Below are 26,083 nucleotides of genomic sequence, written 5' to 3' on the forward strand. Positions count from 1 at the left end.
GTTTTTCCTGAGGACTGCAAAGCAGTGGCTTTTTCTGAGGTTAAGAGTTCAGCATTTAGAATTAATCCATTTATTAGCACTGCCTTCAGAGACTGCTGCCTGCCATATTTCTAAGCCACAGTTTTTCAGATTGAACTTTATTATATGAGGAACATTAATTGTGCTGCTAAGGGTAACATGAAGAAGATAATTACCACTGTACACTCTGGATAAGAGGAAAATTTGGTAATTTGGTGGGTGGTGATCATGTCAAACTTCAGTGAGCTAATGCTAACTGAAAAGGATTTTCCCTATTCCAGGTTGTTGCCAAGAGTTTTAGTTTTAATTATGCACTGCCAGGGAGGGTTGTGGAGGAGGATTTTTTGATAAATACCTATAAAAAGTATTGAAAATACATGTCACAGTAGATAATTACAGGTCACTTAAACTACCTTCAGTTCTGTTTCTAGTGCTATTCAGGGAATTAGCAGTCTTAAAGGTTAATTACACTCATTACTAAATGCTTAGTTATAATATGTACCTGTGATTTAGCACTAGACATTGAATATCAGAATTTAGGAAATAAAAATGTACTCTTGTCAAGACGGTTGCTTTGGTACTGATTACCACACATTAATCATTGTTGGGCATGCTTGCTACTGTAGTTGTTTTGTGCAAATCTAAAAATGGTACCTTTCCTTTTCAAATTACTTTTTTTTCTCCCTCCTGAGTTGTGTGTAGATATCTATTTGTAATAGCAAGTAGATACTGGAAATGTGACCTAAGCCTCTGGAGGTGACAATGGAAATCACAACAGTGCTGGGAATTTTTCTTTATTAGCACAGTGAAATTTCCATGGCAGAAGTTTAGTTGGTAAAGGGTATTTGTATAGTGCTGAGATTTTACAATTGGATAAACTTGTGCAAGGTGAATTCTCAGTTTAGCAAATGTCCTTTATATCCTAGAAAGACAAGATGCTTTAAAGAAAAGAATACAGGGTTGTTGCTGGGTATAGAATAAAGATGATCTCATGTTATTTCTATTCTTCAGTATTGCAGTATTTTTGCTTAGTTGGGTGTCTCATTTTAAACTGCTAAGATAACTTGATGGGTGACATGCCATGTGAAATCCTAGTAGGAATGCATTTGCAAGGTCACCACAAAGAAGCGTTAATTGGATAGTTGTGTTAATCTATTGCAGCAAAAACAACAAAGGACTAGATTTGGATTTGCCTCTCTGTGAAGAGAAGGGCTCCTTCTATTGGCACAGGGAACTAGGATCCAGTGGAGGCTTTGCAGTGGGAAGAAGGCTGGAAGAGCAATTTCCTATGATTTCCCTTTCCCCCTGCAGCCCTCCAGTGCCACTTCTCACACTTTTCTGGAAGGTCCTCCAACCCTCTGGAATAGCAAGGAAGGTGGTCCTGGGGGCTAAAGGGGAAAACTCTGCTGAACTCAAATCTGGATACAGCCAAAACAGTCTTATGGCACCTTCAAAGATTAACACATTTAGCAACAAAGAGTCTTGTGGTCTGAAACATGGGGGAGGGAAGCAAATGAGATTCCCCCCCCCCCATGATGGCCCTGATTGATTAATTTGCAATTGTTGTTTCTATTCCTTCTGACAACATAGCTATGATCCTTAAGGTAAAGTGATTTATCTCTGATTTCATCTGGTTCTGAGAGACCACTCAATATATGATCTGAAACTTAGAGAATTGTAGTCTAAGACCTCAAAAGGACTTTGAAGATTTAGTCCATGAGCCTCCATTTTTTGGACCTTTTTTGTTTTATCACTGATTCTATTGAGCTGTTGTGTCTGCAGGAGAGGCTGTTCCTGAGGATGAACAGATCAGTGCTAAAGACCAAAAGAACTTGGAGCCATGTGACAATACACCTGTCATCGATAATATTGTGCCTGTTGTTGCCAGTATCTCAGCTGAGGAAAAACAGAAATATGAGGAAGAGATTACTAGTCTCTACAGACAGTTGGACGATAAGGTCTAGAAATGATTTCCTTTTCATTATTCCTTGTTGGAAAGTACTATAGATCGTAGCAAAATACTGTTGTCATTATCTGTAAAATCACACCATGCCTGAGACTGTACAGAATAGACAACTAATCTTTTAAAAGGTCATGAGCTTTGGTTCACTGTTGTTGAAAAATGTTAACTGAACTCCTTTCTTTCAAATTCCAGACAACAACAGATTGCCCAGACAATATGTATTTTAATGGTGTCAAACAATTTCTTGCTTCAAGGGCAAGAAGGAAGTAGTGGTTTCACTAATATAAATATAAGCTTTGCTATTCATTTCCCCACTCAAAATAGAATTTCTTTGTTTTACAATAAATCCTGGAAGATTGCCTCAGGTTCTGTGCTATGTGAGTAGTAACAGCTATCCAGCTTGCATAAGAAATCTGGGTTAATTGCAGAATTTTTCAGTAACATGTAGAGAATTCAAACTACTTTAGTGAGTGACAGACTCAGTTGCGGTATTTTCTCTGAGGCCTAGTTCTTCCTGAGGTGGGAAACCTGTGTCTTGCTGTACCAATTCAGACTGTAAGTGGGTGTTCTCATGTTCTGAATGTTCCTCAATGCAACCCTACCCATGCATGTAATATATTAAATGTCATATAGAAGGGCTCTACCCTAGTCTTCTCAGTGTAGCAATGATTCTCCGTCCTCCATGAGAGAGCATTTCATCTCTCTCACTTGCGCACTAAAGTCTCACGTGCACACTAAAGTGGCACAGTTGGGACCTAGGCTCTCTGCCATGGTGAAAACTGCACTTGAGTTGTCTCCACACTGTAATTGCCTTCATACTGAGGAGGGGGTAGAGTTTGCCCAACGTGTGGTCATCTTTTGTATCTGAAATGCTAATAAAAGTGCGTGTAGATTCGGTAGATGCACAGTAATTTCCTTGAACACTGTTTTTGGTAAAAAGGACAGATATAAATTTAATTAAATAATACATACATAAATAATTATTCTGTTGCAAAGATACACAAAAAAGGGTGATTATATACGGCACTGAACAATCTATGTCCACATCCTTTGTTTGACTTGACATAAATATTCATGTATCTACAGGGAAATTTGGCTTTTTGTCTGCACCAAATTGTGACCTGTCATGAAGTACAAGCCCCCCCCCCCCTTTTTAGCAAATAACGAGAAATTTCCTTCCCTCTGTTAAACATATGGTGCAGTTGTACATTATCAGTAGTTTAAGTATGTGAGTTCTCATTTGAAGGAAGGCGTTTTTTTCTGGTAACTTCGTAGTATTTTGTGTGTGTGTGTGTGTGTGTGATACACACACACACACACACACACACACACACCCTTTTTGTAAGGAAAGTATGTAGAATGGTTACTAGACGCAGTTGCCGATTTCAAACACTGTTCACCATCAGCGCTATGCAGGTGATCTAATCACAGCAGGATGAAATTATGATTTTGTGCTTTGAAAGATATTTCTCTCTTCTGTGGAACTGGCTGCCTTAGTGCATTGTATCTTGCATTCATTAAATCAGTAACAAGATAGGATTGAGTTATGGCTCTTGGAGTTACGCCTGTTAAGACTGATCTGTTTCATAGATAGTGATCAGAACAAAACTTTGTACTCTGCAGATTATATTATAAGGAATGTCTAATGATAAGGAATGATTTAATGAATGAATATAAGGTCTAATGATTTATTTCCCTGCTCTACTTCTCATCTTCCCCAGCATTTTAAACCAGATAGGAAATATTGCATTCATGTTTATGTTAGTTTCAAGTTCTTTTGTTTTAAAAAAAGTAGAAGCACAGAAATGCAACTTTTTATCTATTGCAGGATGATGAAATCAATCAACAGAGTCAGCTGGCTGAGAAACTAAAGCAACAGATGTTGGATCAAGATGAGGTAAATAGTACCGCAAATAATTTATTATTAGTAGTAGCAATTAGGGGTGGAAGACTCAGCTTATTTCTGGTTTGTATCAGTTTTGTATGTATCCACTTGCATTCGTAAGTCTTTTCCATCCCATTTATGGATTAATCTTTTTTTAATATGTGCTTGAAAATTCATGCTTGAATACGTATTTTTAACATATTTTCTCACACAACACATATTTTTGAATGTATTTTTTCCCAAAGGAATATTTTGTAAACATATTTTATTCTAAAATATGTATTTTATATGCATTTTGGTATGTTCTTTGAGCTGGGAACTGCAGTACGTAATTTGGAGATGTACATAATACATTAGTCCAGGAGCTGCAGATGAGGTTGGTTTGCTTCAGAATGTAGACTGAACAAAATCCTTGAGTCTCCGTAGAAGTAGTAACAGTACTATTACTGCTACAGCAAAGCAGGTGTTCCCTGCCTTCTTTCCCATCCTTGCTTTAAACCTAATTATATTGCTGTGTCATAATCATAGTTCACACTGAAAAATTGGAAGTGTGAATCTAGAATACCCCAGTTATTGCAGCCTTTGGAAGCTACCCCTTGATTTTTTTTTTTTTAATTGTCCATACTAATAGACTACTACTAGGTTTAAAATAGAGGTCAATAATTGGAGCTCACATGACTACATCCAGCCTCCTGAGAGATGCCAACTATAGCATTTAATTTGCCAGACTAGAGGGAGAAAAGGTGTAGAGGTGTAATTGGCATCTATGGTAACAGAACTTGCCAGCATAATTCTTCCGGGGTGGGAATTGATGCACTAGACCACCATTCCTCAGTTGCTTCTCAAAATAGCCCTCTAGGAATATTTGGTTTAGACCAGGGCTTTAAAACATTTACCCATGACTTTTCTAAGGAGGAAGTTTATTCTTTGCTTTCTCTAGTAATCTCTACAATTGTTTGTGATCCACTCACAGATACATAACTTACAGATTGTCTGCCTTAACCATGGTTTTCCTTAATTAGTCAGAGCAATTATTTCTGGCTGATTAAACTACCAGTTTCATTGTTAACATAAGTGTTACAAAGAGGAAACATGCTGTTCTAATATCTTTCACATTCTATTGCCACTGATTAACTTCGTGTGTGTGTCAGATAACCATTCACTGGGACTAAAATATACCATATGTTATATCTGAATTCTTTCTTGCTTTCATTGCTAAACCAGCCTTCCCCAACCTGGTGCCCTCCAGATGTGTTAGACTGCAAATCCCAGCATCTGGGTATTGCAGGCCAACACATCTGGAGGTCACTGTGCTAAACTATGTAGGCTAAAGTTCTCTGTAGATGGAGAAGATCAATGTAATGGATATCTTGTTGTAGCCTGATTTTTTTTAGTCTGTTCTGTTCATTTGAAGTGATCACAGCCACAACCCCCTTTTTAAACATATACATTTAACAATATCTTGAAGTCTTCCCATTTGCCAAGGATTGTTGTTGTTCAGTCGTTCAGTCGTGTCCGACTCTTCGTGACCCCATGGACCATAGCACGCCAGGCCTTCCTGTCCTGCGCTCTCTCCTGGAGTGTGCTTAAGTTCATATTCATTGCATCGGTGATGCTATCTAGCCATCTCATCCTCTGTCGTCCCCTTCTCCTTTTGCCTTCAGTCTTTCCCAGCATCAGGGTCTTTTCCAGAGAGTCTTCTCTTCGCATTAGGTGGCCAAAATATTTGAGCTTCAGCTTCAGTATCTGTCCTTCCAATGAGCACTCAGGGTTGATTTCCTTTAGGATGGACTGATTTGACCTCACTTTTCATATATTGTCAAACATTATAAACAGAATACGTAGCCTTCCATCCCAGAAAAATACCAGTGTCTCTTAGTTCAGGTAGAATTAATGACAGTTCAGGGGATTATTTTTATCTCCTTTAATGGGCTAGCCAGTGGTCTAAAACGCCTCTAAGCACCATGGCATGCTTCACTCACATATGTAAACTAGTAGGTGACAAAGCATATGTATTTTGCCAAATTCACAAAATACATATGCTTTGTCACACAATAAATGGAACTGTTTTGCATTTACATAGAGCTTTGGCTACAGGGCTGTATAGAAATGTAATAATAATTAAAAATAGTTTATATAAATATAATATTTCTATATATTTTTCTTCTATAATTTTATATTATCTTTTTATCATGTTGCAATTTGGGTTTTAATTTTTTGTGAACTGCCAAGAGAGCCTTGGCTATGGTATGGTAGAGAAATGAAATAAATGACATTATGTCCAAAAATGACTTTTTACACACTTCTCTAATCTTTTAGATGTAACTGCATCTTTTCTAATTAGGGAGAGAACGCTATTTTGCAGGAAAGGGTTGTAATTTAGTGTTTGTAGTCCAAATTATTTCTGTACAAGAAGTCCAATAGGGCTGGCAAAGACCCCTGTCTGAAACCCTGGAACAGTGCTGCCAGTGAGTGTACACAACATTGAGCTATATGGTCTAAATCAGTATAAGTCTGTTTCCTGTGTTCATATTCATTACATCAGGGGTAGGCAACCTTTTTGGGCCCATGGGCACATTTGGCACTTTGAGAACTGCCCTGGGCACCACCACAAAATGGCTGCCATGAGAGGCATGGCAAAGGACAAATAATCTGCCCAAAAGACTGAGTGCAAGGCAGTGATTGAGTCTGAGCCCCACTACACTAAATAACTCCTTTGAGCCTACCATTTTCAGCACCAACAGAAACCTATTCCACAGCAGCCCCAGCTGACGATAAAAAATTTGTTACTTCTTTTTCAAAAAGTGTGATGGGTAGAGCACCCTGGTGGGCACAAAGAAGGATGGGTAGAGCACATTGGTGGGCAATGTCTTCCTTTACTTACATAGTTTTACAAGGGAGTGCATAAATGTAGATGTATTTTACAAATAGCATTCATCATGCTTATTATTGTCCAGCTCTAGAGCAAGTCTTGGCTGTTTGCGAGCGAGTACAGGGAGCAAGGCAATAGAGTAGTCAAGTTGGCAAGCAAAGGGTCAAGCACACAGGTTTCAGTCCAAGGCGTTTTAAGCTAAGATGGAAGTGGTCAACAATCCAGGCAGAGGTCAGGACACCGGCAATCAGTCAGGCAGCAAGGAGCAGGCAGCAGCGGGAGTAGTCACGATAACAGGCAAGAGGTCAAACACAGTAAAGCAGTCAGGTGCGTTTCACAGTCCAGAAGCAGGGTCGCTGAGCAGCCCAAGAGGTCAGGAACCAGAGCATCAGACACAGGGCATGATACAGGAGGCAAGGCACATGATAGAGGCTGGAAGGACCAAGTTGTTCCAATGCTGGCTGGGTTTCCAGTGCAGACTTTTAGGCTCCAAGCCAGCCAGACTCCACCCAGAATCAGCTGTCGCAATCAGGGCTCCCTTCCCAGGCCTATCCTGAGGAGTCCCTTTCTCCAGAGGAGACCTCTTCTGGAGGCGAGCCCTCATTCGCACGATGCTCCCGGGGATCAGGGGTGGCTCAGCCTCTGCCTCCAAGGCAAAGCCCCTCTGTCCTGACCTGGATGGCCTGGCAGCCACTTCCCCCAAGGGTTCAGGCTCCTGTGGGTCAGGTGGCAGTCCCTGGACTGGGTATCCTGGGCTTCTGGGGCCTCCAGCTTCTCCTCTGAGGAAGATTCCTCCAGTTGGGGCATGACAATTATACTCTTTTTATTGAGGACTATCATGCAGTGTACTAGAATTGAGGTCTATTATGCAGTGTACTTTTAAGATTTGAATTATAGTTTCTTGGAGTTAGCTTATTAAGGGCGCAATCCTATGCATATTTAGACAGATAAAAGGCCTACAACTCCCAGCATGCCCCAGCCAGTCATGCTGGGAGTTGTAGGACCTTTTTCTATCTAAACATGCATAGGATTGTGCCCTAAGACTTCTTATATTAAATGCCCCAAAGAAATGGATTTAGAAGACATTTTTGTGTTGGCCAGTTAAGTCCTGCTTCTCCTCTGGCCTCACTGTGATGTTTCATTGAAAGTTTTTTCAGCACCCGTTTTGACGTTGTTATCTTCAGTGTCTTGCTTGACACTTGCTGATGCCATTGGCAATTTCATCTAGGTCCTCCTTTTAACCTAAGTATTATGGAATCTTAATGTCTCTATCTCTTCATAGCTCTTGGCCTCCACGAGGAGAGATTATGAGAAGATCCAAGAGGAACTCACTCGCCTTCAGATTGAAAATGAAGCTGCAAAAGAGGAAGTAAAAGAAGTCCTTCAGGCTCTGGAGGAGTTGGCTGTTAATTATGATCAGAAGTCACAAGAAGTGGAGGACAAGATGAGAACTAATGAACAGCTGGCTGAGGAACTTTCACAGAAAACTGTAGGAACAATTCTTGTTAATCTTCATACATGTGTGTGCCTGTATGCTTTTCTCTGTGCTAATTTGTAAACACCTGCTATGAGTCCCTGTTAAAAGGAGCCTTTTCAAATGCCAGAAATATTCAAAGAAATTGGAATGGTACAAGTGTATATTGTAGCAATAAGATAGTTCTCTTTACCAGGCATCAGTTTTAAGAAAAGTTACAAAATTATTTCCAGGCTTAGAATATGGAAGTTAGCATTTTGATTAACATTTACTCTGCTATGATTGCACTGAATCTTGAAATGGTGCATCTATTTTTAAATTCTGTTTGTTGAAGTATACTCTGCCACAACAGATATAAAGAGACAGTATTATGTGAATTACAGAGCGCTGAGAAGCAGTTCCTTTGTACAAATGAAAAATAGCAGGAACAAGATGGGCAATGGAATAGAAGAGGGAACAAAATTGATTTTATTTTTGGTTACTGTTGAATACTTTTTTGCTGAAATAATGCTATCCCAGGAGGAATTAAGAGTGGTTTATTTACAATACAATTAAAGAAGTAGTTGTTAAATGTCTTCATGGTGCGGTTGTGAAAGTGGACTATCTGCATGTTTCTCAGCACTGAAGAAGCACTGTGATGAAAGAGCTATCGTATTGCTACAATACACATTTCAATCATTCAAATTTCTTTGAATGTATGTGGCAATGGGGCAGTCATGCATACATCATTTCTGCCAAATCCCCATAATAATATGTGCTAAAAGTAAATATAAATATCTTAGTTTCAAATACAAAACCATATACCAGACCTAATAAAATGTAGAGACAAATGTGTCTAACCTAAGCTGAAGAAGATATATTAGCTGGAGCCTCAAAATTAAAATGAATCTAACAAAAAGTTAGCTTATTACATACAGAGGTAAAGAGCTGAATTATTGTATGTTTTCTGAGTGAAGTGTGATGGTCAAATCAGGCTTGATCACATGGATTGGCTTTGGCTCTCTGGTTCATATGCTTGGCTGTTCAGGAACATGTAACTTCTCTTTACATATTTAATTCAGGAAACAACAGTGTAACCACAGAAAATGCAATTGGGGCAAATATGTGAAGTGTCTCCTCGTTGCCACTCAGCATAGTTAGAATCAGTGGTTAAGTTTGTAATGTTATCCATAAATTATTTTGCAGTCTGCCCTGACAACTACACAAAGAGAGTTGGGACAATTGCAAGAACTCAGTAACCACCAGAAAAAGAGAGCTACTGAAATCTTGAATTTACTGCTTAAGGACCTGGGAGAGATTGGAGGAATCATTGGTACTAATGATGTTAAAACGGTATGCTGGCTATTTTGAGCTGAATTATAAAATGGCTAAGAGGGGGGAAAAAATCACTTTAGAAATGGGCTGCCCGTCTTTGAAAACCAATTAAGACTGAACAGTTGTATTTAAGCTAGGTTTTTCCCTTTGGAGCCTTTGAGAATGTTAAACAGTCTTGCATCCAAATACGCTGAGTTGTGTATAATTTAGAATACACAATAGCCATTATAACATATTAAGGGATATCCTTTTTATTCAGACGAATGTAGACAATATCCCAAACCTACATCCCATCTAGCATTTACTTGGACATGAAGTTCCCTTGTTCGCAATAACTTCCCATCCACTTAAATGGAAGAACTAACTAACTGAAGTCCCATTGACTTCAGTGGGTCTACTCTATGTTGGAGTAACATTGGATTCTAACCAAAACCTTAATGTGTCTGACAGAACAAAAAAAGATAATAACTTAGCATCTAAAACTGGGCATGGAAGTGCTAAGTGAACATCTTTTGGGATGGAGATCCATAACTTCAGTATCAGAGAAATCAGTGTCAAAGAACAATACAAATCAGGCTGATTTCTGTGTGTAATGCAAGCATAGTTCTACATTTGGAACTTACTGGTAAACTTTTATCATGGCACTATTTTATGTGTTCAGTTAGCAGATGTCAACGGAGTGATTGAGGAGGAGTTCACCATGGCACGGCTCTACATCAGTAAGATGAAGTCTGAGGTGAAATCTCTGGTGAACCGCAGCAAGCAGTTAGAGAGTGCCCAGATAGACTCTAACAGGAAGATGAATGCCAGCGAGAGGGAACTTGCCTCCTGCCAGCTCCTTATTTCGCAGGTTATTTGGGTGTTCTCATTTCTCCCCCTCAGTCCATCCCCATCACCTTTCCTTTGTACGTTCACCATATTTTCCCCTTGTTTACTTCCTTTCATCTTTCAAAGCACGAAGCAAAGATCAAGTCTCTCACAGACTACATGCAGAACATGGAGCAGAAGCGAAGGCAACTGGAAGAGTCACAGGATTCGCTTAATGAAGAGCTAGCCAAATTGCGTGCTCAAGGTACTATATTTTCAAGGTTTACATTTTATTTGTTCTGAATTGTAAATAGCGCATTGGAGTTTTATATTTCTCAGAAGATGTGGGATTTTGGTGAGGCTTTTCTCTTGTGATTACCTTCTCTCCACCATTTTCCTTATTCCTGGAAAGAGGACTATCTAATAGCATTTGTCTGCTCTTGTCACATAAAATCATATAATGGCCCACTTTGGGGTGAAAGGGTTCCTGTGGTTTGAGTGGAGGAAACTTACCAAAAGGAATGTCACCAGAAGGAAAGGGCTGAAGAGTCAGAAAAAGCAGGCGTGTGTACATGCAAAACTGACAGGGGAATGTGAAATACAGAATGCAGTAATTTGTTGAGTATGGAAGAATAAACACCGGGCAAAGAGACTTCCAAGATAAGCCCAAAACCTGAGGGAAGGGTTGTATAATTCACTGCCTGTGCAGTGGCAGTCCAGGTTTCTGAGGGAAAGGTGATGTCCTTTAACACTGGAAGGAGGAATTTAGTCAAAGGTAAGTTTTTCCACATTGTACAAAGACTTGAGAAGAAAGAGTATTTAAGATACACCAACATAAACAGAACTCTGAGGAAGGCATGGACACAAAAGGACCAGCTAGCACACCTCCTGCTTCTGAGTAAACAACCTGGATTGGCCACTAGCTTCCACTGCTCCAGCTTTGGTAACTATCTGAGTGAATGTGACAAATGTGAATGGATTGAAATTAACTGCATTTCATCTAAATAAAGGTGTTCTGAAAGTTGCGTTCAGATTTTTGAGTCTCAGTCTGTATCTTATCCCATAATCCCAGCAATTTAAAACACTCTGGGCAGACCAGCAGTGGCTTGGAGGCATTTATAGTGTCTATATTTGCTCTGGCCATTTTGACAGTAAAATAAAGGTGCTGTATAAGCATCCTGTATCATCTGATTTAACAGCATCTCAGGATCCTGTAGAGTAGGTGCAGTGTAGCATGTTTCAGCCTGCTCCTCGCAGTGCTATAGCAAGAATAGTAAAACAATCACATAATTGCTCTATCACATTTTATTTATTCTCTAATATTTATATTCTGCCTTTCAATGCTTATTGGCATTCACATGCTGAATTCTATGTGGACACACTTAACTGATGTTCCAGACATTCTGGATTGGCCCCAGAAATCGGCCCTAAAAGGTTGCTACATTTTGAATTAGTAGCGGCTGGCATGAGGACATTGTGGGAGAAAGATAATTTTGGAATACAATATTTTTAGTAGGACAAATAGCATTGGAAACGGTACCCATGTTTTTGTTTTAAGAAAGCATCTCATGAAAAACATAGGTTAAAAGTAACTCAACTACACAAAGTTGATTCACTTCGGTTTTGCTGCCATTGTAAACAAGGCCAAGATAAAAATGTCTGAAGTAGAAATCTTTTGTTTGCAGAGGGAGACTGTTTAGGGATTTGAGTGGTATCTTGTTAAACTATATCACATTAAACAGGAGTTGCTCAACTTTTTTTTGTTTTAACAGAAAAAATGCATGAAGTCAGTTACAAAGATAAAGAGAAGGAACATTTGACCTTGCTGCAGGATGCAGAGGAAATGAAGGTAATATTTGATATCTCCAAGGTCCTTTCCAATGCTATGATTCTATGTGTACTGCAATTGTGAGATCAGCTTCCCTTCCAAGAACACGTCTCCAAGTAATGATTAGGGTCAAACTGAGTGCTGTTCTGTACTTTAATACAATATGTCAAAGGTGTGTGTTTGTGATAAAAACAATCTTATTTTGATCTGATAGCGCACGTTTGTAGTGTGGCAGAGGAAGGGCCTTTCCAACTAAGCATATGTCTTTAAAGACAGCAACCCTGTGTTCCATGCTAATCCTAATCCAGTACCAATTTCACAGTATTTCATGCTTATATAATAGGAAAGGTAGCTTTGCAGCATAAGCATACAGGCAATAGCTATGCTGAGATTCACTTTGGTTTTATAGCTGGATGTAGGAATCAGTGATAAGAAGAGGCATACAGCCAGCAAGTAAATGTTAATATACAGTAATGTTCTTGAGACGGTGATCAAGAGGCTGAATCAAGTACTGTAGTACAGACATAACACACTATGGAAAGCACAGCCACAAAAACCTTTTTTTTAAAGTGGTATGGCATCTCTGTGAGGGGTTGGTGGGATGGGGCTGGTGAGGTCACAGGAAGTGAGGTGCCCATGAGATTTGTGCCATAATGCTTGAGTGCTGGGACAGTATGATATCCCTGAAGAAAAGGAAAAACATCTGAGATTCATCCAGCATCTGAGCATTCGTTGCACACCATAAACAAAGTCTTATGTTTTAATCTTACAGCATGATTCTGTGAACTACTGTAGTATGGCAGTGGCTCCAAGGAACTGCTGTGAAAGTTCCACCCCTCTCCTTACACACCTCTGTAACTCATCTCCTTACACAGACCAAGACAAGATCTTGGTTATGGCAGCAGTACTGGAATTAGTTACTCTCCTGTGCAATCCTAAATGGCTTTTGGATCCATAGGAGCCACAGTCTCTAGCACAGATATATATGCTAGTTTTGGCTGATGGTTTATGCACGTGGGAGTTTCTTTTTAAGAAGAACAAACCAATTGGTATGTGATCAGGCAAGCCAATGCTCACAGCTTAGTTTTGAAAGTTGAGGGGCACCCACAGAAATCTCTGAAGTTCTGAGCTACGTCAGAAATATTTTGTGAAATAAAATATGATAAATGACCATATGAGCAATAATCAAAATATGAGCAAAAATGTGAACGATGATCAAAAAGGAAACCCATGCAATTTATTTACCTCTCTTTCCTGTGAACAGAAGACACTGGAACAGCAGATGGAGAGTCACAGGGAAGCTCACCAGAAGCAGCTGTCTAGGCTGCGAGACGAGATTGAGGAGAAGCAGAAAATCATCGATGAGATCAGAGAGTAAGCTCACATTTTGCATGCATGTTGACTCCCCCTCCCAACTTCTCCCAATATGTATGTGTGTGTGAGTGTGAGAGATATACGTATATCACACACATGCATGCACATATCTTTAGTGTCTTATTCTTCAGTAGTTTTATTGGAACCTCTCTCATTAAGGACCCACGGGCCTATTTCTGTGGATGTGTGCCTCCAGTACTTCTTCTGTGACTGGTTTGAATAAACAAAGGGCAGGAAACTACATTAGCCGTGACAGTCATAAGTGTTCCTGCTTTACAATAACTGGAAAGAACAATAGAAGAACTAAAATAATGTGAATTTCCAAGGCTTGGACATAAATGTAGAGCTGGAAATGCTTTGGAATCATTTTGCTTTATAAATCTGATATGGTTTAATGGGGAAATGTAAGCGATAACTTTGAATGTCTTTAGAACACAATTTCTGATCATACTGCTTCAGTGGCTGCTACTGGAAAACTACATAAAAATGATGGGGGATCTGTTCCATGGCAACAATATATTGGGACTGTAAGGGAAGGCAGAGGGAGATGTGATTCGGTTTGAATCACGTCGTATGGAAGCTGCAACCATCCCCTCTAGCATCAGCCTGAGTCAGGGAATTCCCAGGCCTGCTTAGCCTCCTGGGCACAAGGAATTAGGGACTAAGCCAGTTCCCTCAATTCCCCAAGTCCAGGACAATATAGGTTAATAGCACCAACCACAGAGTCTCAATGGAATGAGCACTGACCCAACTGGAAAGAAGACACAGCTTTAAGAGGTAGATGGTTTATTTACAAGTGAGGGGAATGGAAATTGGAAGTTACAAATGCCACATTAACTAGAAAGGAGTTACAGAGAATGATCAGACAGTTGGAAACCCAAATACAGGTACAACCTAAACTGACTTGTGCTACTAACTTATGTGAAGGCCTTTCCATAAGCCACACTAAAGTTGAAAACCAACTTCTCCTGAGGAAGGATGAGAACAAAAGGCGGATGAGAACAAAAGGCCTTGGGCATGGCAGACCTCCCCAACTGTATACCTTAGTCTTTGTCAGTCCTTGGTATTTCCCCTCTCTCTTCCAGAATCGAAAGTTGAAGGCAGTGGTGACACTTTTCACACCAACCCAGCTGCAAGCACTCTACTTCTTCCCCAGAGCCAGGCATTTTATGGCCTTGAAGCCAGAGATAACCCCGAGACAGCACAGCCATTTACTTGGAGATAAACCAGACTCATCTTCCCCTCAGGTGTCAGAAAGGTGTATGCGTCACCTCCCTCCTTTGGGCCTCTTACAAAGCGAGTCAATTTTAGAACACATCTACATCAAATGGAACCCAGAATCAAGCAAAATGGAGTAGCTCTGGTTCTTTACAGGGACATATTGGGGAGGGTGAGATCCAGCGCCTGGACTGGGGTGGTTGACCTATGATTTCCCACTTCTTTTCAAATGGATGTAAAACCATCCTTGGATGTTGCACTGAGCACAACTATGCAACTATTGCAAAAATAAAAATAACTAGACCCAGGCCAGATCTGTGCTTGGAGCTAGGAGAGTACTTGAAAATACAACTTCCTCTTCCTCTTCCTCCAACTGAAGTCCCTGATGTCCTGCTCTGGACCAAGCAGAAGCCCACGGGGATCAATACTAGGCAGCAAGTGGCAGGGCAACAAAGGAGTCAAGGCAGGAGTCAAGGCAAAGCAGGCTAGAAGTTGCAGGACCCAGGTGAGCTGCTAGTGAGCAGCTTGCTCAGACAAGGCCTGAGGCCAAAACTGAAGCGTTTTATGCTACACTCCCAGACTCCACCCTTTCCTTCAGAATGGAAGCATTAAAGGGACAGGCCTCTGGCTTTCAGCCTAGCACTGCTCTGTCTCACCCAGAGCTCATGCCTGGCACGCTGTCAGCATTGGCTCACTGGAATATGGGACTCTTGTAGAAGAGGATGCTGGTCTGGTGCTGGGGCTAGGCTTGGAGGTCTCTGGAGGCACGCACTCAGGGGTCTCTGACAGTTCTGCAGTGATACTCAGACCTGGAGTTTCCTCTCTTGGCACCACTGGATCTTCGGCCCCAGAGTCCATGTCACTGCTGGTCTCCTGGGTCATGACATCTGGCCCATTACAGTCTCTGCTGGGGTTAGGCCTTTGAGCAAGAGTGGTCAACTTGTGGCCTTTCAGATGTTTTGACCTACAACTCCCATCATCCCTCACCATTGGCTATGTTGGCTAGGGCTGATGGGAATTATAGGCCAAAACATACGAAGGGCTAAAAGTTGCCCACTCCTGTCTTGAGGAAGAAGAAGCTGTCCACCCAAAAGCCTGCTTCCTTCTCCAGTACCTGTTTGCTGCCTTTCCCAGCTCCACAAACAGCTTTGGCCTGGGCAAGGCTAGAAGATGGGAGTATGGATTAGTGGCTTGAAAACTGTAAGACACGCAAGCACTGAGTGATTAACATGGATCTACCCCATGCCAGATGTGAAGTGGTTGTAAAGAAATGTCTTACATTACCTTCTTGAGCAAAGTAGTATCTGGATACAAGTTTTGGGTTCTCACCACACGTAAGTACTTTTTCAGCAGCAACAATGCCACCCTGATAATGTGTGAATGGACCTTTTACTTAAAGCATCCATGGATACCAAGTTTAAGGGGGCCCATGGGCCACAGCATTTGTCCTACATTGCTGGGTATTCATGATTTCTTGAATTGTGCTGTACTGGTCTCCAGCAATCAGTAATGATCTAGTAATCCACACACACTTTGTCAGTTCTTTGGTCCCAACCCAGCATTAAGGAATATCTCTCTTCTAAGAGTTGGCTAGCCCTGTAGATGCTACAGGTGCTTCAGCTGCCATTGGGTTTCCTTCAGGGACAGTGAACAGGAAGTAAGACTCTTTCCTCAATGCGATCTTTCAAATACTGCTCATTTCCCCATATTTATGCACTCTACTTAACACTATGGGGACTTGTACCAGCCAAGAAACTGACAAGCACTTGCTAAAGATGCAGTTACTAGGACTGCATCCTGCATCCATCTTGCAGGGCACTCCTTTTCACACAATTTTTCCTGAAGGTTTGTGTGCACACTAGTACATTGATGCACTCAGTAAGTTGTTCCAAAAATTGCCATTGTAGGAGTCTTTGTTGAGTGTGTGTATCTATGTAATGCTTGGAAGAAAGCCAGCCAATGGGGTGCATAGCTGAACCAGCCCTAAGGCTATTGCTTATGTGGCTTATGAGTCAATTTCATGCATCCCGTAGCTATTTTACCAAGTTTCCTCAAAACCTGGGTTACTATAATGATTTGTTTTATGTTAGAGTAAACGAGATTGTATCAGTGCATATGCAGATAAGGTGAATGGTCCTTAGTGGATAGTATAATACCCACAGTATGTGTGGGCTCAATCCCTATTTTTTCCTGAGCATCTGCGACTTTTGAAATGGTTGGCACGAAGGGAATGTTCGGGCAGAGGAATTAATTTTTTTTTGTCCCCACATCAATAACCCATGCAAGGATCAATATTGAGTTAAGAATTGTGATGATGTATGTAAATGGAAATTCTGTAAAAGTGGACAGTGAAGGTCTTATCAATATAACTTCCCAGAGAGTAGGTGTTGGGTAACTTCTATCTAGTTGTTAAGGCTTTTTGAATGCATGGAGTTTTCCCTCCCCCTTGCTGTACCATTTTGAGTCTAGCTGCTTTTCTTTTGTTTCAGTATGAATCAGAAGCTGCAGCTGGAACAAGAAAAACTGAGTTCTGACTATGAAAAATTAAAAGTAGAAGATCAAGAACGGGAAAAGAAGCTGGAAAAGCTCATGTAAGTTAGCAGGGTAATCTCTTCCTGTTGTGACTGATAGCTCACATACCAGCAATGTTGCATCCAAGCAGTCAGCCCCAGCTGTTTGCATTTGAAATAAGATGAGGCTAGAGCCTATATATATTGCAAGGATGGCATTTGTCAAGAATGGATCGTCCTTTCCCTTTGCAATCAACACCACAATAGACACAGCTTCAGGCTAATAGGACTTTAGCAAATTGCAAATTGAAGGAAAATCTGACTGCCCCAGGCAATCAGTAGTCTCTAAGCAGAGGAGACAAACCAGGGGATGGAGAAGTTGCTGGTAGTTTGGGTATGATTCCTACATCCCAGCTAGCTTTGCAGTGATGCCCCTCCCTTAGGGTAGCTCCCTAAGGGAGGGGCATCACATGGGCTTGCAAAAAAGCTCTCTGGGCCAAGAGTGTCTGAGCCTTCCCCTAACTTTTCCCTCTTAGCTTTGTGACATGCCCTAGCATCTCTCAAGTCATGCCCCTCGTCCTCGTCCTCCTCGGAAACTTGAATTCCCACAGTGGATGGAGGGGGCAGAGATTCAGCCTGTGCCATCTGTTTATCAAGGCCATCGGAGGAAACCCTCCCAATGTCTAGGCGCTGTAGGGAGGGTCCCTCCCCCACTCCTTCATCTAGCAGTTCTGGGTGGGTCCCTCCCCCACGCTTTCATCTAGCAGTTCTAACTCTGACTCAGAATTGGAGCTGTCAGACATCTAAAAAGGCTGGGACTCATCCCTGACAGCACTGGGGATTAGTATCCTGAGGGCATCTGCTGAGACTACAGTTCCACCACTGGTCCCTAACCCTTTCTAGTGCAGCATCCATTGCCACCTGCCATCTCTCTTCTCTCCCTGGAAAGCAGTGGCATTGGGGTCCTTTTTATTTGTATGTATTTATTTCATTTCTCTACCACCCAGTAGCCAAAGCCGAAGAGGTTGTCCTCTTCGTTCAGGTAGAGGCAGAGTGCCAGTGGTGTTCTCTCCCTCTACCTGAATGAAGTGGTTGCTGCAGCTGGGGCTGTTGGTTGCTGCCACTGATTGCCTACCTGCTTTGTGTGGGAAAGCCAGCATCAATAGCTACTGGGATGAGCTTTGCCCAGAGAAAGCAGGCAGATGGTGGCTGCTGTTGCTTCCTACTGCCTGCAGCTCCTTGCTGGTCCACTTACTCTAGTGATGATGGCAGCGAGGAGGTGTGCCTATTAGAGGGGGGCCCACCAGAAGTCATCTTGCCCAGGGTCCCGCAAAGCCTGGAGCCAGCCCTGGATGACTGCTGCAGCAGTTGGAAGGACAGGGAGCTTGATCATAGACCTGTCTGAGGATTGATTCTCAGACTCTGCCCTGGAAATATTCTTTAGCAGGAAGCCTCCATGATTTACCTCGGCACTTCCCTCTATATACTAATACTAAATTTAGTATGTATCCTTATGTAGCCAAAATGGCACTATCCAGTCTCAAGGGGGAGGTATCAGCAGGCTTGGGGGAACCCCATAGATTGCAGAAGTATAAAAAAAGAAGAAGAAAACCATAGGAGAGGGAACCTCCAACAATGGCCCAATAAGGACTGAGTGTTTCAGTGGCCATAGATGGCTGAGTATCTTTTTTTGAGGAGGGGGTAGAGATATGGGAAACCAGGGGTAGGAGAATGGAGTGGAATATCATGGAAAAGGAGATCTGACTAGAATCCTGAACAGAAGCATTCCACACTGCAATATCTTGTTTCAGATCCCATTTGTTCCTTGAGAAAAGAGAAGGGTTTTTTGTTTAGATATTGGAAAAGCTGTGGCCACCTGTCGCATCTCCCAGGCCATATGCTAATGTAACCGGTTAGAGCTTTGCCTGCCAGCTGGCACAGAATCTCTAACGCAGGGACAAGCTGGAGCAATTTGGCTCCTCCAGGTCTTTTCCACGCCTGACTATTCTAATAGTGGGTGGAGCGGGAGACACTGCAACAAAGGAGAAAGCAGTTATCACTGCACAGCACAGCACAGCACCGCATCCCAACCCAACCCACCCCGGCTTCCTTTTGCAGTGGGACTTCTAGAAATGCAGGAGTTCTAGAGTGCTTTGGAGGAGGTGGCTGCACATGTCCATCCCAGGTTTAGAAATGCATAAATGAGCTGAGATGAGCATTTTGCTCACGTGGATGCCTTATTATAGAGTATATTATTCCGAATTTTTTTTTGGAGTTACACATTTCCCCCTCTGTTTAGATTGCTTAATGATAAAAGGGAACAAGCAAGAGAAGATCTCAAGGGACTGGAAGAAACTGTGGTATGTATTAAACTAGCCTCCCCAAACCTGGTGTCCTCCAGATGTGTTGGACTGCAACTCCCATATTTCCCAACACATCTGGAGGATACCAGGTTGGGGAGGCTGAATTTTTAAAAATCAAAAGTTGTGTTTTGTAAAGAGCTTTCCAGAGAAAGCACTACATATTTCACACTTCAGTGTTATATGTTTCCTGTATTTTGCTTTGTGTCTCCTGAAAACCAGTGGTTCAAACTGCTTTCTGAAACACATTTCTTGTATCCTTCTGAGTACCTGGCTTCTTAAAATGAAGAATTGGGATTAATACAGATGACCTATACCTGTGGTTGTTGTCTCATATGTTGTGAGCTTTCCATGGGTGGCTATTGCCTTCTATACGATGGTGGCTCCAAGTGATGGAGGCCTATCATGTGATATGAAAACCATAGGGAAACAATAAGACACGTATCACATTGATATTCAACCCCAAGTTATACTTTCATTGGACTGTTATGAAGCTGTGACATATATTTGGGTCTCAGTAATATCAGTTAAGTTAGAGGTTCATTATAAATGAATAGGTTATATAGTCTTTGTTCTGTAATATTCTTCCTGTATTAAGTGAAATGTGTATCATTTCCAAATTCTGCCACCTTGAAACACTATTTGGCCTCAATACCAAATCTATACACGAGCAATTATGGTGGGTATGTTATGCATATACGGCAGTTTGTGCATGTGTTTGGTGATTCTGGGCCTGATCTGTAGGGATTTGCACTCAGAACCCTCTATTTATTTATTTATAATTATTTTTAGGCCAGAGGGTAAAACCCTCTGAAGGTGGCAGAATGGAAAAACTGAGAGCATTATCAAACCCATTGCCTATTGTGGGATAGTGATGGGGTATGAAGAGGAATTAGATCTGGATTCAGTCTGTCTTGTCCCTCCAGATATGATTAGCACAGTCAAAGCTGGTCAAGTTTCTTAGATGCATGCATGCAATCACCTAATCTAGCAGAGATCACTGTCTATACAATGACTGGTGCTGAATGTGGTGGTCTTTACCTTCTGTAGGACTTGTGTGTCTGCATGGGACCCACTCTAAAGGGTTATCCAGTATATAAATATTTTTTTATTTTTAAACATTTTTATATACTATATTCTTACATCTATATTCTTACATTATCATATGATTTAAAATTTTGCTTTTCTTAGGGCTGCAGTGTTTAACCGATTAATTGGTTAGCTTCAAATGTTTTTCAAACTTTCTGACCTAATTTGATTGGGCAGCACTTTTTTTGTTAAAAAATTATTTGTAATACAAATACTTCTAATAACTGCTGATGACAAACATCACTGTATAAGATATTCCTCGCTCTCTCTCTCTCTCTCTCGCATTTCAAACACACACCTAAGATGCTGCTTATAAAATGTGCATGCATTATCTTTAAAAGTGTGTGCTTCTTGCTTCAGAACAGTTGTCTTTGTTTATATGTGAACATATGCAAATTTAATCAGTCAATTGACTAACCCCAATCAACTGGTGATAGCCCTAGTTTTTATTGTGCTCTTTGTTAGGGCTGTGCGGACCCCCTGATCCACCTCTGAGGCTGCTTTGGGGCTTCCATGGCAGCCCCGATTTGCTTCTCACTGCTTCAGCCTCCAGAGCTGAAGTGGGATTTGGATGGCTGAATCCTGCTTTGCCCCTGTGCCGCACGAGCCCCGAGCTCCTTACCTGGGCCTTCGAGATGCGTGCTGGCAGCCATCCTCCTGTTCCATGTAGTTGCCATTTTTAAAATGGTGACTCCCTGTATTTTTAGAAATAGATCCTGCACCATTTGCACAGAATCTATTTCTGGAAATACAGGGAGTCACCATTTTAAAAATGGCAACTCCCTGGAACAGGAAGAAAGCTGCTGACATGCATCCCAAGGCCCCAGGTGTAAGGAGCTGGGGACTGGGTGGTGGCACAGCTGGGCTTCCGGATCGCTCCAAAGTGCTTCAGAGCGACCTGACCCACTTTGTGCACCCCCCTGCCTCACTTCAGAAGTGGCCCAAAGCACCCTGCTTTGGCTCAGCTCAGGCTTCAGGCCGAAGAGGTGCACAGCCCTAGTTTTTGTTTATTTATGCTATGCAGTATGCATTAATGTGCAATTTATATATAAAGAACTAAGGGTATAATCCTATGCATATTTACATGTAAAAATCCTACAAGTCCCAATACTCCCATGCTGGCAGTTGTAGGACTTTTTTCTGTCTAAACATGCATAGGATTGCCACAATCATTTATTTAAAATATTTCCATTAGTAAGCTGTTTTGTGCCTGCATAACAGCTTGCTTTGTGCTTCTTACTTAAAATGGATCATGTTAAAGTAATGTTTTATTTTAAAAATGTATCTACAGGCTAGAGAACTTCAGACCCTCCATAACCTACGCAGACTCTTTGTTCAAGACCTCACCACCAGAGTTAAAAAAGTAAGTTAAGATCTTGTGGTGCAAGGGGAGAATTGTGCAAAAATACCAAGATCACTCTTTTTTTTATGCTGTTTAACAATAGTACATCTGCATCACAGTGGAGTGCCAATATACCTTGGATATATTTGAATACTTGTAGACAGGCATGTATGCAAACAGGCTATGCCATTAATAGCCAGCCCCAAGGACTGAAGTAGTAAACATCACTGGAGAAAACAGCATCACAGAACATAATGTTAATGGTGGCTTTACAGACATCAGTGATTCTTAAACTGTAGTCCACAGACATCAGAGGTCCACAGCATGTTTTATGGTGGTTCTTGGTAGCATGATGAAAATAATAAAAATGCTTCAGGTGCATTTCCAGGGCAAACTGTGATGAACACTGAACTAAAATTCTAATCCTTTCTCTTTCTTTGAAGCAGCTGAAGGGAACATGGGGGGTAAAGGGAAAGGGTTGCTACAAAGCAGGTAGACGGTATTAGGTGACTGGCAAACAATGATGCAGAGTGCGCACAACCCCATCTGCTACCTAGCATTTCATTTATTACATTTCTGTACCACCCAGTGGCCAAAGCTCTCTGCACAGTTTAGAAAGATTAAAACCCTATGTGAAAATACATAATATACAGTGGTTTCCCTTTATCTTCACCCTGTCAGTTCAAGCAATACGACTGCATCGGAGTGTAGAAGGAGTTGAGCTTTACTTGGGAATCTTTTAAGCTGCCTCTCACAGGGTCATGATAATTTATTTATTATTTATTTATTTATTAAATTTATTAATCGCCCATCTGACTGGTCACCCAGCTACTCTGGGCGATGTACAACCCACCATAAACAATTTAAAACAATAAAAAAAATTTTTTTTTTTTGGTGGAATGAGAAGGATGAACTACCCAGACTAGTGGCCTACAATAAAATAAAGTTTTAAAATTGCTGGAATAAATATTTGGCACTGAATTAAGGATGGTAAGCAAGTGTCACATTAAAAATGAGGCAAACAAGCGTAGCAGCTGTAAATAAAACAAAACCTTGTAAGCTACATAGTATTAACTGCTCTCTGCAAGTTCCCCGCCCCCCGCCCATTGAAAGGGGATCTGTTCTCCACTATCTTCATCTGTTCTTCATTTCAGTGGTATAACAGGATTTTTTTAAAAAATGGGGATAGCAATTAGGTCTTAAAATAGAAGGATTGCTTCATATTTTTTTTGTAAACAGTTAAAATCATTAGATTCCTAGGCATTTAAAAAATAGCTCGGAAGCCCGCAACTTTCAGCTTGACAATCTAACGTGCGGCACATTTCAATTGGCATAGAAAAACATCATAATCTGTACTAGTATGACTTGCAATATGACTCTTCAAACCTTTCCTCTTTAGGGATGACAAAAAGTTCTCTTAGGGTACAATCCTGTGGCTGCTAGACAGTGGCTAGACGCCCACAGGATTGGTTGGTTCCTGGGAACTGACCTCGGAGCCCGTGCTCCGAGGTTGGTTCCTGGAGAACCACCCTCCCCCTGCCTCATAGGCAGTGCGGATCAGCCCCGTGTTCCGCACTTGGAAGAGCAGCGGAGAGCGGGAGAAACAGGGCATTCCTGGGGTGGGCTGGGGCAGGGAGGTCGGAAGTGTTGGTACAGCACTTCTTATATGTCAACCGGCCTCCCCACCCCATGCTCCAAGGTCCTGTGGCTACACAGCCTGAATTGGCTGTCTAGACACGACTGCGGGGCAGCTGGAGCGTGGAGGAAATGTGCTCCCCACTGCTCTTCCTGCCCTGCACTGGATAGGCAGTCGCCTCCGAGTTTGGAGGCGGCTATCTCCCCACCATAGGATTGCTGTCTTATTTAATTAAGCCCTCAGTTGAAACAGTGAAAAGAGCAGCACTCTGGTGAAAATTAAATACCTGAAAATCATAATAGTATGAAGGACTATTCTAAAGACTTAGCTTAACATTTGGGACTGAGGTTTGGTTTTGTTCTCCTTAAACAGTGCACACATATACCTTAATAATGTGTAGTTGTTTGTTTAGAAATCTAATAATCCAGTCAGATGAAATGCTTTGTGTTTGCCACTATTTCAGCTTTAGCTTCAGTAGGCACAACGTTAAAGTTTGTTTTAGTCTGTAATGCAGTTCTTGGGCAGGTGCGTCTTCTGCACAATTTTATGGTTTCCAACCACAATGTATTTTGTGTATTCAGAAGCTTGGTTTTAATTTGGTTCTTTGCCTGCACAGAGTGTTGAACTGGACAGTGATGATGGAGGAGGAAGCGCTGCTCAAAAGCAGAAAATTTCCTTTCTGGAAAACAACCTGGAGCAACTTACGAAGGTTCACAAACAGGTGGGATTATTACTGTGCTGTTCCCTATCCTATTGGCTGACACTCTTGTCTAGCCTGCATGCCCACAGGTGCCATAGACGGAGGGCCAAAATAGACATTACTGTTTCATTTTCCCTCTAGAATAGGCACAGGGAAGCAATAGAAATTGCAGGCATGCTCCCCAGTCTGGATTGGGCCCATAGTGGTGGGACAAGGTTAAAGCCCCCTATCCCCCATGCTAGGGTTCTGATCCACATCAGGACCCCATCCACCTACTCTAGAGTTAAAATGGGAGGGGAAAAAAGACAGATGAAGTAATGTCTGTTTTGGCCCTAAGGGGCATGACAATCAAAGTCACAGTGTGGAGTCTCCCTAGATATTAGCATCAACAGACAAACAAACAACATCATAGCAAACTTTTAGAGCACAAGACTTTATAAGAACACACTGGATTTGCTGCTGGTTTACTAGGCCCTTGCTAAATCAGCCGGAAGGGATCTGCTGGAAATGTGGTGGAGAGAAAGCAACCCAAGTTCACATAGTTTGGAACCACAGAATGCTCCTCCTTCGGGGCAGAGGTTTTCCAGTATATACATTTAGTTCATCGCTTACCCAAACTCCAGTAGGATATTCACATGTTTTATCACCACTGTTACCATCAAGGCAGAGCCCGGACAAATGGACCACTTAGAAACAAAATGCTTGTTTCCTCATGTTTGGCAGAACCTGGACGGTATCCAACACCACCACTGCACCTATGCTGGTCCCATTGCACTCATAGGACCCGCTGGGAGCATAACAGGAACTAGTGCTTCCAAAAGGAACCCTGGAAATGCTTATTTCTGGAGCAGGACAGGTCACTGGAGCACCTTTCCGTGAGCTTGGCTAACCTGTGCCAATCCAGAAATGAGGGTTTCCACTCCTTCCTACTGCTTCAGACCTATGAAGAACTATGGACCCCATTCTTGTGGCTGGCTGTAAATGTTATATCCTTTGCACAGAGATTGCCAAAAAGGGTTCCTATGAGATGGCACTTCAGGTGGCAGGCAGAATGTTTGAAATCCTCTTACCACGTGTGCCGAGCCAACTATGTATGGCATGTTCTCCACATGGGGGTTGTAAAGTTTTTAAATCTGTACTCTTCCCTGCCATTGCCACCTTCCCTTTTCCACTCTCTTTATTTTCTATTGAAATGTCAATAATGGCCATAGGACTAATCACTAGTGACTATCACAGTACAAAACAATTATACAAAGAATAGCAAAACTGGATTGGAATGGGATGTTAAATGTCATTATAAAGTTGTACCCAGGGCTTCACTGTAAGGTCAGGGAGATTTTGCCTTCAAATAAATCTGGTACAGCACAGTTCATGTATTACTTGATTCATGTGGGTTTAATGGGCTGGGGAAGAAGGCGATATACAGTCAGGGCCAGAAATATTGGAACAAGGATAACTGTTTTGGCAGTTGGCCTCTGTACACCACCACATTGGAGTTGAAAGGAAACACACGCAGATGGGAGCGAAGTCAGGACTTTCAGCTGTAATTCAAGGGGTTTGACAAAAGTGGGGCACTAACCATTCAGGAAGGACAGCCAGTGGCATACACACACACACTGTTGGTGGCCCATAAGTAATGGAAAGAATGGCTGACAAGCAGCTGCATGGCCAGGTGTGGCCTGTTTCCTGGGTA

The 26,083-nt window shown here is 41.8% G+C and overlaps 1 protein-coding gene across 1 annotated transcript in view; it reads left to right on the forward strand.

The window, feature by feature from the left end:
• Positions 1-26,083, forward strand: part of KIF5C (kinesin family member 5C) — a 117,701-nt gene that overhangs the window by 77,877 nt on the left and 13,741 nt on the right. Inside the window, exons 12-23 of the mRNA XM_084810293.1 lie at positions 1,801-1,976; positions 3,810-3,878; positions 8,021-8,227; positions 9,398-9,544; positions 10,188-10,376; positions 10,481-10,598; positions 12,106-12,182; positions 13,426-13,535; positions 17,243-17,344; positions 19,563-19,623; positions 22,004-22,075; positions 24,307-24,411. Of these exons, the coding sequence (XP_084666419.1) occupies positions 1,801-1,976; positions 3,810-3,878; positions 8,021-8,227; positions 9,398-9,544; positions 10,188-10,376; positions 10,481-10,598; positions 12,106-12,182; positions 13,426-13,535; positions 17,243-17,344; positions 19,563-19,623; positions 22,004-22,075; positions 24,307-24,411 (1,433 nt within the window). The remainder of the gene's footprint in view (positions 1-1,800; positions 1,977-3,809; positions 3,879-8,020; positions 8,228-9,397; positions 9,545-10,187; positions 10,377-10,480; positions 10,599-12,105; positions 12,183-13,425; positions 13,536-17,242; positions 17,345-19,562; positions 19,624-22,003; positions 22,076-24,306; positions 24,412-26,083) is intronic.

Source organism: Heloderma suspectum, chromosome 1 (assembly GCF_057233095.1).
Source record: "Heloderma suspectum isolate Gila_16-S chromosome 1, 16-S_ref, whole genome shotgun sequence".
NCBI classification, from domain to species: domain Eukaryota; kingdom Metazoa; phylum Chordata; class Lepidosauria; order Squamata; family Helodermatidae; genus Heloderma; species Heloderma suspectum.